This window comes from Carica papaya, chromosome 5 (genome assembly GCF_054855325.1).
Source record: "Carica papaya isolate Zhongbai chromosome 5, ASM5485532v1, whole genome shotgun sequence".
Classification (NCBI taxonomy): domain Eukaryota; kingdom Viridiplantae; phylum Streptophyta; class Magnoliopsida; order Brassicales; family Caricaceae; genus Carica; species Carica papaya.
In genome coordinates, this window is record NC_142313.1 from 6,972,317 (window position 1) to 6,989,896 (window position 17,580).

General features: G+C 37.1%; 1 protein-coding gene across 2 annotated transcripts; it reads left to right on the forward strand.

Annotated features, from left to right (window-relative positions):
* The first annotated feature begins 1,547 nt into the window (after positions 1 to 1,547).
* On the forward strand, positions 1,548 to 15,180 carry BRM (transcription regulatory protein SNF2). 2 transcript variants are annotated; one of them, XM_088219417.1, is made up of 14 exons: positions 1,548 to 2,181; positions 3,688 to 5,055; positions 5,218 to 6,549; positions 6,756 to 6,868; positions 7,282 to 7,369; positions 7,477 to 7,563; positions 7,746 to 7,838; positions 7,923 to 8,006; positions 8,088 to 8,291; positions 9,221 to 9,463; positions 9,541 to 11,097; positions 11,183 to 11,710; positions 12,405 to 12,656; positions 14,194 to 15,180. In XM_088219417.1, the coding sequence occupies exons 1-14, from the start codon at positions 1,990 to 1,992 to the stop codon at positions 14,857 to 14,859; spliced, it is 6,807 nt and encodes a 2,268-aa protein (XP_088075543.1). In that variant the 5' UTR covers positions 1,548 to 1,989; the 3' UTR covers positions 14,860 to 15,180. The 2 variants fall into 2 exon arrangements, with proteins under 2 accessions (XP_088075543.1, XP_088075544.1); XM_088219418.1 differs by having other exon boundaries at positions 5,221 to 6,549.
* The last annotated feature ends 2,400 nt before the right edge of the window (positions 15,181 to 17,580 follow it).

Sequence of the window (17,580 nt, forward strand, 5' to 3'; positions counted from 1 at the left end):
TCTAATTTTTCTTTCAAAAATACTACAAAAACTCAAATTTTCACATCATTTTCTCAAAATTATTTTTGATTTTATCATCCACCTATTTTTTTTTCTAATTTTTACATTAAATAAAAATTTATAAATTAAAAAAATAAATTCTATACATTAATTTTACATTTTTTTAAAATTAATTAAGGGCATTGCAGTAAAATTATAACAACATATTTATTTTGGCCCAACACTTATCATTTCAAATAATTTTATCTCAATTTATTTTTGGTTCTATTTCTTTTAGCATCTAAATAAAATGAAAAGTTAAATTTAGTTAGTAATATTAATAAAATAATGTTATTATTGACCACTTTATTTAGTAATATTAATGATGTTTTTCATAGTAGGTATGAAATTAGATTTTATTTATACATCTTTATTAAATTATTTAAAAATATTACTTCTAATAATAAAAATCCAAAATAATAATTTTTTTTAATGAAAAAAATAATGGGGAAGCAAAACCAAACTCAAAATTAAGCAAATCTGATTTACATGTTAGAATAACATAAATTTCAACATTATATAATACTTTATATTATTGAACTTTTTTTTATATTTAAATCCACATAAAATTAAATAATTGATCTAACAATTAACTATTTTATATATAGATATTTTATATAACACTTTTTCCCCAAAAAATATATATATATATATATATATATATACATGTAGAATTATTAAAAATTTATAGGTGACCCTTTGAGATTAAATAAATTAAAAAAATCAAAAAAATTATAAAATTAAAAATTACAAAAAAAAAAAAAAACTAGAAAGCATCACAAAAATTACAATCATTAAAACTAAAAGAACAAAAAACACCACATTGGATTATATTTTCTCTCATGTAATTATTTGCATAAAAGGACCAAAAGTATTTGGAATTAAGATTTTTATACATAGAAAAGAAGAACATAGGTTTTAGTATGTACATATGTATGTATATACTTTACTGTATTTGCAATTAATATTTTGGTTAATTTTTATTTTTTTCATATATTAGAATTTTGTTTGTTGCTAATTAAGAAATTGAGAAGAAAAAAAAAAAAAAAAAATCTCATTTAACAAAAATATCTAATTTGACTTCAAATTATGTGAGAAACAAAATGTAAATATAAATGGAAAAAAACATGTGAATGAAGTGTGTATTTTTGTTTAATATTTTCTAAATAAACTTTATTAGTTGATTAGAAAATTGAAGTAACACGTGTCAGGTGACTATTGGTTGAAGAGGTAACCTTTGACTGTATATCAGCGTGAAGCAGTCTGTGGGCCCGGTACACATTTATTTGTGTCCGGATTTGTCAGGATACGGATTTGGGCTCAATCGTAATTAAGAAGAAATAAGGGGTTATTTGAAAATCATGAGTCCCCGTAAAACTTTAACCGTAGCCAGGTGGGTCCCATCACGCAACCAAACCCATAATAAATCCAATCGAGTCCTCCATTGCCCAAACCTGTGCAGATTAACCCCCCAAAAACAGCCAAATTAACAAACGGGAAAAAATAAAAAAAATAAAAATGAAAAAACAAATCCTAGGGTTTGACTGCAAAAATATTGCAAATCGCGTGAATTCTACAGAGAGAGAGAAAAGAGAGAGAAAAGAGAGTGGGGGGAAGTGAGTCGAATCACCGATTCCGTCAAGTCCGCTTCCTCTCTTTTCTTTCCCTCCTTGAAAAAACACACCCGGATCCACTCACCTCATTGCACCCGCGAATTTCGATTTATTCTCCATAGAGATATGCAATCTGGACAGAGAAAGTAGAGAGGGAGAGAGGGGGATTTATTACTGTGAGCTTGTATTTTTAGAACGTTGGGATCGGAGGGTAAAAGTGGGTTTTGCTAAAAACATTTGGAGGGATTTTTGTTTTTTAGTTGTTGGGGTTTTTGCTTTTCTAGGGTAAATTCAATTTCTGCAAGGCACCAGTGTGGTAAATTTCGGGTTCAATTGCATGCAATCTGGGGGCGGAGGAGGTGGTGGGCCCAGCCGGAATCCTGGAATGGGACCGGCTGGTCGGGCCCCGTCAACATCATCTGCTGCATCTCCTTCTTCTTCATCGTCCGCTGTTTCTCAGCCGCACCTTGGTTTTGATTCAGTGCAGCAGCAGCAGCAGCAGCAACAGCAACACATAGGGTCTAGGCAGGTAAGGGTTTAGAGGTGCAATTTGATTTTGAGTTTGAAGTTATTAGATAGGAATTTGTGGGTTTTTGAAATTTTGCAGTGTGTGTCCAAACGAGTATGAGTGGGAAATATCATTCTGGATATATAAAGTTTTCGGTTCAGAAGAATTGGGAGTATATGTACGTGGAAATGGGAAATTGGAAAGTGTGAATTTTTGCAATTAATACCCCTTGTTCTCCAATTCGGGCAGTACAGCGAGGTCATTAGTTGGATGCTTAGTGTATTTTTTATCGTAAACTTTTTTATAATTATTTTGGGACGCTAACCTTGCATGTCTTAAATTGGTTGAAAACCGGAACTCATGGTTGCATTAAACTTGAAGCTGCTTAACTCTGACTGGCTCTAAACTCTAACTAAGCTGTACTGAAGAGGTTGACTACATTTATGTCGTTCCTTGTTCTCCGTGTTGTCCATCGTTTCTTTCTTTTCTTTCCCTTATGCAATAATATCGCTTGATGTATCATGTATATTCTCTGTTCATCATCTTTCTATAAGTGAGAAGCTATATGTGATGAAGTAAGGCTATTTCTTTTTCTGAAATTGTTTAATCTTTTCAATATAAGGAAATTGTGTTAATGTGGTTTTGGTTTCCCCGTTAGAATTGAAATCTGATTTTGAATTTGGTAATTGGTAATGTTGACTGGCAAATGTTCTGATATAGAGCTGCTATGAGTTTCATTCTTGCAGTTTTGGACCATCCGTTGGTTTTGCCGTTTTAGATGTATTTTAGTGCCATTCATGTGATTCCATGATTTTCTGGTCACTATTTTCTTTGGCTGAATATCTTTCTCTCTTGTGCAACAAAATGACAAAGTGGAAAGTTACATTTTCTTATTTAAAAAATAGGACAGTGAATTTATCTTACTTTCAATTTCTCTACTCAAATGAATCATTATTTTGTTCCCAAAAAAAGGAACAATGACCTTGAGCTGCATATCTTCTTTGGATATTTTACTGTTTCATTTGGGCTATATCTATTGCTTGTTGCCTTTATCTTTATATAGCTCTCAATCTTCCTGTGATGCCATAATCAACACTTTTTTGTTTTTCCCCCTTCTTCAAGATGTTGACTCTTAATTGTAATTCTACTGCTTAGTTAAACAATCTTGGTTGTGCTGAGAAATCTATTTGCTTTGTTATAGATAAACTTGTTTACAAGCCAAGTCATATGGAATAATACTCTTTAGTGTTCATTTGTGTACTGCTTATCTTCATATCAAGATGGTCTTGAAGCTGTTATTTATGGTTGGGTATTATTTTGATTGTTTTTGCACCCATTACAAATCAAAGTGGATATCATTGAACTCTGCAAGTGTTCATTAATGTACTGTCTATGTTAATATTGAGATGGTATATTTAAAAAAAATGTTAATATTGAGATGGTATATTTAAAAAAAAAATGTTAATATTGAGATGGTCCTGGAGCTGTTATTTATTGGTTGTTTATCCACTGTGATTGTTCTTGCAGTCATTACAACAACAATTACTCAGAAAGACAGAGGGAAATGAGGCTGTTTTAGCATATCAAGCTAGTGCTATTCAAGGAGTAATGGGTGGAAGCAATTTTGCTCCCTCTCAAGGCTCCATGCAACTACCTCAGTCGAGGAAATTTTTTGAGTTGGTTCAACAACATGGGTCCTCTCAGGAGGGCCAGAGAGTTGAGCAACAAATGCTAAATCCTGTGCAGCAAGCTTATCTTCAGTATGCTCTTCAGGCGCAGCAACAAAAGTCAGCTTTGGCATCTCAACAGCATGCTAAGATGGGTATGTTGGGCCCTGCATCTGGAAAGGATTTGGATATGCGGATGGGAAACTTGAAAATGCAGGAACTGATATCCATGCAGGCAGCTGCTAATCAGGCTCAGGTATCTGCTAATCAGGCTCAGGCGTCTGTTAATCAGGCACAGGCGTCTGCTAATCAGGCTCAGGCATCATCTTCAAAAATGTCATCTGAAAAGCAGATGGAACAAGGTCAACAGCCATTCTCTGATCAAAGGGCTGACCCAAAGCCTCCGACTCAGCAGGCAGTTCTTGGGCAATTAATGCCTCCAAATATGATAAGGCCCATGCAGGTACCACAGGCTCAGCAAAGCATGCAAAATATGGCAAACAACCAGTTTGCAATGGCTGCACAGATGCAAGCAATGCAGGCATGGGCACTTGAACGCAATATTGATCTGTCACTTCCCGCGAATGCCACTTTAATGGCTCAGCTGTTTCCAGTCATGCAGGCTAGAATGGTTGCCCAACAGAAGGTAAATGAGGCTAATGCAGGTGCACAATCATCAACTGTCCAAGTGTCAAAGCAGCAGGTTACTTCTCCATCAGTTCCCAGTGAGAGTTCTCCACATGCTAATTCATCAAGTGATATGTCTGGGCAGTCTGGCTCTGCTAAACCCAGGCAACCAGTTCCCCCTAGCCCTTTTGGTTCAACTTCTAGCCCTGGAATGGCTAACAATGCTAACAAGGTTGCCATGCAGCAGTCTGCTGTGCATGTCAGAGAGAATCAAGTGCCTCCTAGACAATCAGCGACGGTTGGGAATGGAATGGCTCCCATGCATCCTCCACAGTCATCTCCCAATGTTAGCCAGGCTGCAGATCCATCTTTATCTGCAAAAAATTCAGTTGGTGGCTCAGAAACATTGCAAATGCAGTACCTCAGGCAGTTGAATCGGCCATCTTCCCAATCAGGACTTTATTCAAATGATGGGGGCTCGGTTAACTCCTTACCCTTGCAGGGTGGACCAGGTAACCAGATGCCGCAGCAGCGTTTTGGGTTCACCAAGCAGCAACTCCATGTTCTTAAAGCACAAATATTGGCATTCAGGCGTCTTAAGGTCTGCACATCTATGTTTCTATTTCTTCTTCACACACGTCGTGCATACAATTGTTTGTGTGCGTATGTATGCATTCCTTATTTTTAACCAATTTGTCCTTTACTTCAAAAAGAAATTCTGCAATTATTAGTAAACAGAACTTATGCATTTCTTATTGCTCAGCAGAAAGGAGAAGGCACTCTTCCACAAGAGCTTCTTCGAGCTATTGCTCCACCACCCCTCGAATTGCAGCCACAGCGTCAATTGCTTCCTCCAGGAGGGAATAATCAGGATAGATCTACAGGGAAGACTGTAGAAGACCAAGCGAGGCATGTAGAAGCCAGTGAAAAGGATTCCCAGTCTACATCTTCTATGAATGGACAGAAATTTTCTAAGGAGGAGGCATCTGCAGGAGATGAGAAAGTAACTGTATCAGCAAGTCAAATGCAAGGAACGCTAACTATGGTGAAGGACCCTGCACCTGTGGTAGCTTCTGGAAAAGAAGAGCCTCAAACTGTTGTATTTCCTGTTAAGTCAGAGCAAGAAGTAGAACGTAGCATTCAGAAAACTCCTGTAAGAAGTGATTATACGGCTGATAAGGGAAAGGCTATTGGACCGCAGGTTGTTGTATCTGATTCAGGGCAAGTTAAGAAACCTGTACAAGCAAGCACTCCTCCCCAGTCAAAAGATCTTGGTTCTGCGAGAAAGTATCATGGACCATTGTTTGATTTTCCCTTTTTTACTCGGAAACATGACTCATATGGGTCAGCGACACCTAATAGCAATAATAACCTAACATTGGCATATGATGTCAAAGATCTCCTGTTTGAGGAAGGATTGGAAGTTTTAAACAAGAAAAGATCAGAAAGTTTAAAGAAGATTGGTAGTTTGCTGGCTGTAAACTTAGAGAGGAAAAGGATTAGGCCTGATCTTGTGTTGCGCTTGCAAATTGAAGAGAAAAAGCTTCGGCTTTTGGATGTGCAGGCTCGGTTAAGGGATGAAGTTGATCAACAGCAACAGGAGATAATGGCAATGCCTGATAGGCCATATCGTAAATTTGTCAGGCTGTGTGAGCGTCAACGAATGGAGCTGACAAGACAAGTACAGGCCAATCAGAAAGCAATTAGAGAGAAGCAGTTGAAATCCATCTTCCAGTGGCGAAAGAAGCTTCTTGAGGCTCATTGGGCTATCCGTGATGCTCGAATGGCTCGCAATAGAGGAGTTGCAAAATACCATGAGAGAATGTTGAGGGAATTTTCAAAGAGGAAGGATGATGATCGGAATAAAAGAATGGAGGCCTTGAAGAATAATGATGTTGAAAGGTATAGGGAGATGTTGTTGGAGCAGCAGACTAGTATACCAGGTGATGCTGCAGAGAGATATGCAGTTCTTTCATCTTTCTTGAGTCAGACAGAAAACTATCTTCATAAACTGGGAAGTAAAATAACAGCTGCTAAGAGTCAACAGGAAGTGGAAGAGGCAGCAAATGCTGCTGCAGCTGCTGCACGATTGCAGGTACCTTTCTTTGGTTTGCTTTTTTACACTCTCAATCTCTGTAGCCCTTGGGAAAACAAAATCATCCTTCTTCATAGTCAGCTTTTAGCTTTTATTTTTTCATACTTCTGACACCTACTAAATAGGAAAAATAATTTCTTTCTGTATTCACTATGCATTGGATGCTTTTCACATTACTAATAATGGATTTGTTTTTCTGGTAAAAGGGTCTATCTGAAGAAGAGGTTAGGGCAGCGGCTACTTGTGCTGGAGAAGAAGTGATGATCAGGAATCGGTTTATGGAGATGAATGCACCTAAGGATGGTTCTTCTGTCAGCAAGTAAGTTGTGTTTTTTGTTCTTATATGTGTCGTACTGTGGTTCCTTTTCTTTTGGGCCATATTAAGGAAAAGTAAGGTGGTTAATCTAAGTGTGAGCATCAGATATGCTGTTTGACAGTGAAATGCCAATTGGCTAGTAATGGGTGTGGGTTCTGTCAGGAACTATAGTCCAGATTGCTAATAGTACATATGCCAACTGTTCTTGATGTTTCTTCATTTGAACACATCTTTTCCTCCACAATTATTTTAACCCAACATTTTCCTGTCCTTATTGGATGAACTAGTGGTACAGGATGATGCACTAACGTGTTTTTTGATTAGTGTGCTTTAGATATTTATATTTTCATTTATAAGGTATTTCTTTTCTTGGGCAGAATACCTAATTACTCTTTGTTCTTTATGGTTACAACCAGGTATTATAGTCTTGCTCATGCAGTGAATGAAAAGGTTGCAAGGCAACCTTCAATGCTGCGAGCTGGAACCTTACGAGATTATCAGCTTGTAGGTTGCATAATTTGAGCTATTATATTCTTCTGATATTTTTTGGTTTATGTTTCATGGTTTTGTCACTGGTCTTTTCATATGAACCATTGTATTTCATGTGGCAGGTTGGATTGCAGTGGATGCTTTCATTGTATAACAATAAATTAAATGGAATCTTGGCAGATGAGATGGGTCTCGGGAAAACTGTGCAGGTGATTCTGATTAGATGTCACCTAAAAAAAGTTCTTATGTTTTTCATGTGTGGATCCATGTCTCAGGTCTTGGTTTGATGAGTACTCTGATGATCCACCAGAATTTAATATTTTTTTAGAAGCAGAATGAATCTAGATATAGACTGCATACTCTTTAATTGTTAGACTTTTTTACTGTGCAGGTAATGGCATTGATTGCTTACTTAATGGAGTTTAAAGGGAATTATGGTCCACATCTCATAATTGTTCCAAATGCTGTTTTGGTTAATTGGAAGGTTTGTCTCCCTCATATTCTGTTTAAATGTCATGACTTTCTTTTTGAGTACTGCTCAACATGGCTAATTGAGTTATTTTTTCAGAGTGAGTTTCACAATTGGTTGCCGTCTGTGTCGTGCATCTTTTATGTTGGTGGGAAGGATCAGCGGTCAAAATTATTTTCTCAAGTAAGTGGTGGACATTCTTCCATTACTTGAATTGCTGAGTTCCTAACATTCTAAAATATCTTCCGCTGTATTCATGTATAGGAGGTCTGCGCAATGAAATTTAATGTTCTTGTGACAACCTATGAGTTCATAATGTATGATCGTTCAAAACTATCAAAACTTGATTGGAAATATATCATAATTGATGAAGCACAAAGAATGAAGGACAGGGAATCAGTTTTAGCACGTGATCTTGATAGATACCGCTGTCAGAGGCGTCTTCTTCTAACTGGGACACCATTGCAGGTCTGTTAAGACATCTCCCTGCATTTTCTTTTAATTTTTTTAAAGAATCTTTATACTGTTACATAAATTGGCAAACACCTACTAACTAATACAATTTTCATTTGTGATTTGTATTTAACATTGTTAACATAACGTTTCTTTTGTTAAATTTAGGCATAGTTGAATAAATGGTCACATGCTCACTTATATTGGGGTGATAAACAACTTAAAAAGTGATTCATTTTAACTTTCCTGTTGGAACCTTAAGCTCATTGGTGAAAACTGTTAGAATATCTATCAAGTTTATCAGATGGCAAATCAAAATTTTGAGAGCATTGTTGCGATTTTAGAAATCTGGACCTTGATGATTCTATTCATGTAGGGACTAGGTTCTGTTTCAAGATTCTAAGTTTGTCTTCTTCTGTTGAACCAAGATGGAGGTTTTGGTCACTTTGGTTAGAATTGGTTGCTTGTCCACATGAATTGACATGTGGAGTACAGTTCCACCCTGTACTAACAATACCTATCAGTCACGTTTCTAAATGAATTTATTTTCTGCATCCAGTGTTTGTTTTTTAGTTGTAAATTTCAGTTCTCACTTTCTGGATTGCATAAATATTATATGGAGGCCAGATTTTAGTTGTTTTTGTTCTTTCCAATTAATGGGCTGGGAAGTGGAAGTGGTGTGGTGTCCTTTGACCACACAACTTTAAACAAAAAGAAATGGCGCATGATAACTGGATTATTTTGTTATGTTATCCTGGAGCAGGATTTAGATGACACAGAATCAAGGCCTATGTGTAGTTGCTCCATAGACATGGATTGATGGTCAATTCAGTGGCTTTTTTTTATTCACAGTTTATGTATCTTGAGATGAACCTGAGGATTACTTGCTCTTTGTGACTGAAATGGGGGAAAGGAAAATAAAAATAAGGTATTTTTATGTGCAGAATGATCTAAAGGAACTTTGGTCACTTCTGAATCTACTACTTCCTGAGGTGTTTGACAATCGCAAAGCATTTCATGATTGGTTCTCACAACCCTTCCAAAAAGAGGGTCCCACACATAATGCTGAGGATGACTGGCTTGAGACTGAAAAGAAGGTTATAATTATCCACCGACTTCATCAAATTCTGGAACCTTTTATGCTCAGACGGCGTGTTGAAGATGTGGAAGGCTCACTTCCGCCAAAGGTATATTATTGGTGTAAAGTTGCTCTTGCTGAAGACCTTTTGTTTAGATTCTTTCTGATTTTTTTGCTGGATTGCAGGTTTCCATTGTTTTAAGATGTAGAATGTCTGCTTTTCAGAGTGCTATTTATGATTGGATAAAATCCACTGGCACTCTTAGAGTTGATCCTGAAGATGAAAAGCGCAAGGCTCAGAAAAATCCAATATACCAGGCTAAAGTGTACAGGACTTTGAATAACAGATGTATGGAGCTGCGCAAAGCTTGTAATCATCCTTTGCTGAATTATCCGTATCTTAATGATTTTTCCAAAGATTTCCTTGTAAGATCTTGCGGGAAATTGTGGATTCTGGATAGGATTCTTATAAAACTTCAGAGAACAGGGCATCGAGTATTGCTATTTAGTACAATGACAAAACTCCTTGATATCTTGGAGGAATATTTGCAGTGGCGACGTCTTATCTACAGAAGAATAGATGGAACAACTAGCTTAGAAGATCGTGAATCAGCTATTGTGGACTTCAATAGCCCTGAATCTGAATCCTTCATCTTTTTGCTTAGTATTCGTGCAGCTGGCCGGGGTCTTAATCTTCAGTCTGCCGATACAGTAATCATATATGATCCTGATCCAAACCCCAAGAATGAGGAGCAGGCAGTTGCTAGGGCCCATCGCATTGGACAAACAAGAGAAGTGAAAGTTATATATATGGAGGCTGTTGTAGACAAGATCTCTAGCCACCAAAAGGAGGATGAATTGCGAAGTGGAGGTTCCGTTGATTTAGAGGATGATTTTGCAGGCAAAGATCGATACATGGGATCCATTGAAAGTCTTATAAGGAATAACATTCAACAATATAAAATTGACATGGCTGATGAGGTTATAAATGCTGGGCGTTTTGACCAGAGAACCACGCATGAAGAGCGGCGGATGACTTTGGAGACATTATTACATGACGAGGAAAGGTATCAAGAAACTGTCCATGATGTTCCTTCACTGCAGCAGGTAAATCGAATGATTGCCAGGAGTGAAGACGAAGTTGAATTGTTTGATCAAATGGATGAAGACCTTGATTGGACAGGGGAAATGACTAGTCATGACCAGGTACCTAAGTGGCTTCGAGCAAGTACAAAGGAGGTAAATGCTGCTATTGCTAATTTATCAAAAAAACCATCAAAGAACATATTATTTAGTAGTGGCATTGGCTTGGAATCTGGTGAAGTGGAAACTGAAAGAAAAAGGGGTCGTCCTAAGGGAAAAAAGCATCCTAATTACAAGGAAATAGATGAAGAGAATGGAGAATATTCTGAAGCAAGTTCTGATGATCGAAATGGATATTCAGGGAATGAAGAGGAGGGAGAGATTGGTGACTTTGAAGATGATGAATTCTCTGGTGCTGTTGGGGCTCCTACAACAAACAAAGATCAATCAGAAGATGATGGACCTGCTTGTGATGGGGGATATGATTACCGTCGGGCTTCTGAAAGTGCTAGGAAAAATCATATACTTGAAGAAGCTGGTTCTTCAGGATCATCTCCTGAAAGTCGAAGGTTAACACAAATGGTGTCTCCTGTTACTTCTCAGAAGTTTGGTTCTCTCTCTGCATTAGATGCTAGGCCTGGTTCTGTCTCAAAAAGGCTGGTATGTCTGTAATGTTTATATTTTTGACACGTAGTAGATGATTGACGGTTCTGCAATCTTATTTTTTATATCTTAACTTTTCCAGCCAGATGAGCTAGAGGAAGGGGAAATTGCTGTATCTGGAGACTCTCACTTGGACCACCAGCAGTCGGAAAGTTGGATACATGATCGAGATGAGGGTGAAGATGAGCAGGTTGTGCAGCCCAAGATAAAACGAAAACGCAGCATTCGGCTTCGGCCACGTCATACTCTGGAAAGGCCAGAGGAGAAGGGGACCGGTGAAACTCCTCTCCAACGTGGGGAATCATCTCTGCTGCCATTCCAAATGGACCATAAATATCAAGCTCAGTTAAGGACCGATAATGAAACAATGAATATTCCAAAACATGAACAAAGTGATTCATCTTCTAAGATCAGACGTAATTTACCTGCAAGGAGGGTAGCCAATACGTCCAAGGTGCATGCTTCACCAAAATCTGGTAGATCGAATTGCATGCCCTTCCCTGCAGAGGATGCTCCTGAACTCTCCAGAGACAGTTGGGATGGAAAAGCCATCAGTACAAGTGGGACTTCAAATTTTGGTGCTAAAATGTCTGATGGCATCCAAAGAAGGGTGCGTACTCTGTAGTTCTTTATCTTGCTTGATGAAGGCTTGGTTCTTTTCCTTGTTGCGTCTTATTTGACAGCAATGATCTTGAAAATTTTAATCTCTAGATCAAACACTTAAATATGGAATAAGATCTTTATAAAAAAAGTGATGCAGGTGTTACATATGCATTAGTATTTAGCAACGAGATGGCATCCACTGAACAAAATCCTGAATCAAGATCAGTCAGTGTTTAAAATAACTTTTGGAGTTGGGCCTTATTTGGCCTAAATTTAACTCTTCCTAGCCTGGATATGGATAGCTATTTAGTACTGAGGCATGAAATTTATGTTTGGTGGCCTGCATGCTTATCCACCTTCTATTATATATTATGACATCTTACTTTTTAGGGCCAAATAGAATGTCAATGTAGAAATAAATAATCCTAAATATGGTGCCTGAAAAGAAAAGAAAAGGAGAAAAATGATTAAGGTCAATATTAGGTAGTAATATACTGATGTTGTAATTTACTTAGAGAAGTTTGGTATCTGACTAGCTTCATATGCCCATATCATTATGGCACATCCGAACAGCATATCAGTATATGATATGTAAATAATCATCCTTAAGTATGGTTAAATCTGTTTCCTTTCTTTTCCATGGTCGTGAGCCTGGTTATTATACATTTTTTGAAATTCACTCGGAATGTTCATAACTGCAGTTCAAAAATGTAATTAGCAAGCTTCAAAGGAGGATTGATAAGGAGGGTCAACAGATTGTTCCAATGCTGACGAGTTTGTGGAAGAGGATGGAAAATTCCAGTCACATGAGTGGGGGTGGAAATAATCTTTTGGATCTACGAAGAATTGATCATCGTGTGGACAGATTGGAGTATAATAGTGTGATGGAGCTAGTATCTGATGTGCAGTTTATGTTAAAAGGTGCAATGCAGTTTTATGGCTTCTCACATGAGGTATGTGCTTGACTTGCAGTTTATTATTTTATCCTTAAATGTTACTAGGATGACTAGTTGTTACTTCTTTATTTGGATTATGTTAAATGCCTTCGAATTAAGCATCGTTAAGCTTTTCATGAATGTATTATGTCTATTCGTTTTCTTGATGCATGCCTGTGCACTTACAAATACATGGATGCACATATAACCAGAGTGAAAACAATTTGGAAATACACTAAGCTGCTTCTTCATTTAGATTGTGATATGCCTATCAATGAAGCATGCTTAAGGTAACGTTTGGTACCCATTTAGTAAAGGACAGAATAAGATTGGATAAAATTTGACATTAGTAAATAGTACAAAGGCATGCTTTTTGGCATATATGAATTTGAACAGAACAAGTTTTATGAATAATTACTTATAAATGTTTATGGTTTACAAAATTAAGTTAATTAATAATTTGATTTACAAGAAATATATTTTAACTAATTAAAATAAATATAGTTTCTTAAAGTTATTATTGTTTAGCAAATGATTTGAGGTATGTGTTATATTTAATAAATTGTTGAATCTATTATAATTAAGATTTTTCGTTAAAGTCTTACAGTTTATTAAAATGTATAAGTTAGGGTCCTATAAATGATGAGACATCATCCAAAGAGAAAATTAATTGAAAGAAAATTATTATGTTAAAAATATTATGAAATAAAAGATTAAAATCAAAATTGGTTGTTCATCGTTGAGCAACCACATTAGTATTAAAGGGTAATGATCAATATAGTACCAGACCACTTTAACAATATTGGCCTTATGGTCAGAAAATTATGATGCGAAAATAATTAATGATGATTGTTTGCGAATGAAAAGAGAACAAAGTGCATATTTTGAAGGTTTACAAAATCAAGCATGTATGTTTTTGAAGGAATAAATTAGTCATACCATTTTGAAGAAACATGTTTGCTTCATGATTTAACAAGTTTTATGCTGTTCGGATCTCTTTCTTTTTCTAATCGCCAAATAAAGGCATAGACTTTTTTTGTAGAATATAGTCCTTTCATTACCCTAAGACTTTCATGAATGTATTATGTCTATTCATTTGCCTGATTCATGCATGTGCACGATCAAACACATGGATGGACGTATATCAGAAGTAAAACCAATTTAGGAAACACTATAACACCAGGAAGCCAGTTATATGTCCTGGATTGAGTTGCAGTTGCAAATTTTGAGATTTGAATGTTTTAGCTGTTGACAGAGATATCATCTCAGCATCCAGCTGGTCCAGAAAATAAATATTTCAGAAATAAATCTTAGTAAATCTTGCAGTTCTACTTTTTTGTCAAATTTGCTCCAAGGATCACATTTCTTTTTTCATTTTTTTTTTCATTTCCTTTTTGTGTACCTTCTGGAATTTCAAATCAATGGAAACTGGGTGTTGCTCTCTCTGCTTTCAATTATTTTTATTCCCAATATATACGTAACTGTGTTATTGGGAAAATTGTCTAAAGTTTGGGACTCATGGGTTATGAGGTCTAACTATAGTTCTATTTTGCAGGTTAGATCTGAAGCAAGGAAAGTACACAACCTCTTTTTTGAAATTTTGAAGATTCCATTTCCAGACACAGATTTCCGAGAAGCCAAAGCTGCTCTGTCTTTTGCTCCCCCGGTATTGACATCCACATCTACTCCATCTCCGAGACAGGGTGGTCTTGGCCAAGGGAAGAGGCATAAGCCAATAAATGATGTAGAACCTGATCCAAGCCCTCTGCATAAGCCCCAGCAACGGGGATCTGTTCCAACTGGAACTTGTGAAGAAACAAGGGTGAAAGGGCACATGTCCCAGAAAGAATCCAGGCTTGGCAGTGGAAGTGGAAGTGGGAGTGGCAGGGAGCTGAGTCAGCCAGATGATTCTCCACGGCTTGCACATCCAGGTGAACTGGTTATCTGCAAAAAGAAGAGGAAGGATAGAGAGAAGTCAGTAGTGAAACCAAGGACTGTATCAGCTGGTCCTGTCTCACCCCCTGGTGGTATTCGTAGCATCAGAAGTCTGGGTTCCAGTTCAGTCTCCAAGGATTTGAGATCACAACAAACAAGCCATCAACAAGGATGGGGAAACCAGCCTGTTCATCCAACAAATGGTGGGGGAGAGTCGGTGGGGTGGGCGAATCCTGTAAAGAGGTTGCGAACAGATGCTGGAAAAAGAAGGCCAAGCCATTTGTGAGTATTTCGAGGAAAGTGTATCTTGTAACGAAGGCATTTGCTGCAATTGATATTCAGCTGGCGTGTGAAGATTGCAGTTAATCCGTAGTGTCCATATAGTGTAGGTCTTTGAAGGGATATCATTGTATACTTGTTTTCTTCTTCTCCATGCTTTGGAATCCTCTAGTTCCCATATCTGCGACTTGCAGGAATCATCTTTTCCTGTTTAGTGGTCGCTTATACTTGTGCAGTTTGTTTCTCTTACTTCGATGTAATTCCCAGAAGAAAGCTTATCGTTATCCCTCTGGAAGGAAGAAAGGTGAAAAATCTTTGCTATTCTCTACTTTCTCTTTTTTTTTTTTAAATGATAGATGCTATTTTCTACCTAATTTTTTCTTCCAGTTTTAGTTTTAGTTTTTTTTTTTTTTTGCAATTTTATAATCAAACTTGTCCAATTTTTAATAAGCTTGATTTTCTTTTTAATTATTTGTCGTAAATTATTTTGTTTTGGTATGATTCTTATTTTTTACCAAATTATTTTAAATATAATTCTATATTAATTTTGAAACAATACGTATTAAAAAAAAATATGATTATAATTACTCAACTAATTATTTATTTCTTTTGTGCTAAAAGGATTTTAATAAATAAATGGGTTAAAAAATTAAAATTAAGGGCGTAGAAGGAGACGAAATACTTTGGGAAGTTTAAAATAAGAGTAGTTTCGAAAATTTTTGAACATATTAACTTTTCGAATTGCTGTTGAATTTATGAATAGACAAGAGATAACTTGGCGAATTGAAACATCTTAATAAATAAATAAAGAAAAAAAAAAAGCAAAAGCGATCCCTATTGTAGTGGCGAGCGAAATGGAAGCAATTTAAATCATGAAAACAAGGTTGTAGGAGAGCAATAAAACCTTTTGGCAAAGCGATGGAGTGCTACACTCTAGATATTTGAGAGAGGTTGACCTCCTTGCTTCAATGGTATAATTTTCTCTTCGCTGAGCTTCATTTCTTCTCGGTCCATAAAAATAAAATATAGGACTAGTTCCAACAATTAATCACGGAATAAAATGTCAAAAAAAAAAAAAAAAAAATCATTGATATGATTGCTCGTACTGAATAGTTGGGAAGTGGTCCCAAATACATAGGCTAGGAAGACAATGTGAAACTCTAGCGAGTGAATGAGCTTCCATATTGGCTTGCCTACGAATTCATCTTACTTTGATATCCGGTCTAGCATGAAGGAATCCTTTACATTCCTCAAGGGCAGCCCCCATCTTGGAGAAGTCCATCATGTGCAGTGGTAATTGTACTATACTCAGTGAAGATAGCTCCCTTATCCTGGAAATGATTGATTGCCCAATACAACGCCTCCTTCACTGCAACTACCTCAACGACCCTCAGAGGACACAATCCATCATGATGCCCTGATATTGCCTGGGAAAATCTCTCTTCTCCGTCTTGAAAAATCGCTCCAAAGCCGTAGCGGCACAAATTCTCAAGGGATGCCCCGTCCACAAAACACATCCAAGCGGCATCAATGTTCTCTTCCGTGACACTTTAGACACTAACATAGCTAGAGTTTGAGCCCCGCATCAGTTGGTGGAACATTTGCTTTATGTCATCCTTTCTGGAACTCCAACGCTTGGAATTTGATCTGTAGTGGCCGGTATACCGTGCCATTCCATAGTGATTCGTTCGGCAACTCCAGATCTTCCATGCCAGCATGTAGAATTCCTCCGCCCTTGTAGTAGGCCCCCCCATTCAGTACCTAGAGAAAGAAATCACAAAAAGGTAAGTATGGGATTTCATATATATTATCCCATATCCGCCACACATCTCGTGCCAGGTCGCACTTCATCAGCACATAGTCTAAATCCTCCTCCCCCACACAGTGATTACAGGCCAAGTTCACTTCTATTCCCTTCCATTTTAATGTGTTTGGTGGGCAAAATATCTCTCAAAGCTCTCCACAAAGTCTCCAACTTTCGGTGGGATCCGTAGTTTCCAAATCTTCGGCCAAAAGTCCCCTTCCACTCTGCCCTGCGTCAACCCCTTGTATTTCTGGCACATGTAGTACCCCAATTTTACCGTGTGCACACCATTCTTCTCATCATCCCAGATCAGCTTGTCTCTTATCCCTCTCCGGCTTAAAGGTATCGACAAAATCCTTTTGGGAAAAACAATCCATGAGCTTTGTCAGATCCCAGTGTCTTCCATCTTCCTCCATCAAACTTACTCACTGTCCGATATTTATCAGCCTTCAACCTCATATTTTTCGCCACAAAGTTACCATTTTTCCTCGGTATCTAGGGGTCCAGAACCCAATATAAATGTCTTCCCCATTCCCCAGTCTCCAACAAAATCCCGTTTTTATGGTGTCCCTTGCCTACATTATACTCTTCTATGTGTAACTATGGTTGACAGTTAACTGTGCTAACAACAGATCCCCTCCAGGAAAGTATCTAGCTTTAAGTATTTTAAAGAAAAGAGACTTGTTGGGATGTCAACCTCTAGCATTGTTTGCCAAATGATGCCAAGTTGAACCAATGAAGGTCCCTAAACTCGCGGAACCTAAAATCAACCAACGTGATTAGGAACTTAAACAATTTCATTTAAAGGTATCAAAAAATTTGATTATATATAAACTCTTTCTAATTAACCCACTATCAAGAATGATAGGAATTAAAGTTATTAGAAATAAAAGAAATAGAATGAAAAAAACATCACAATGTCGT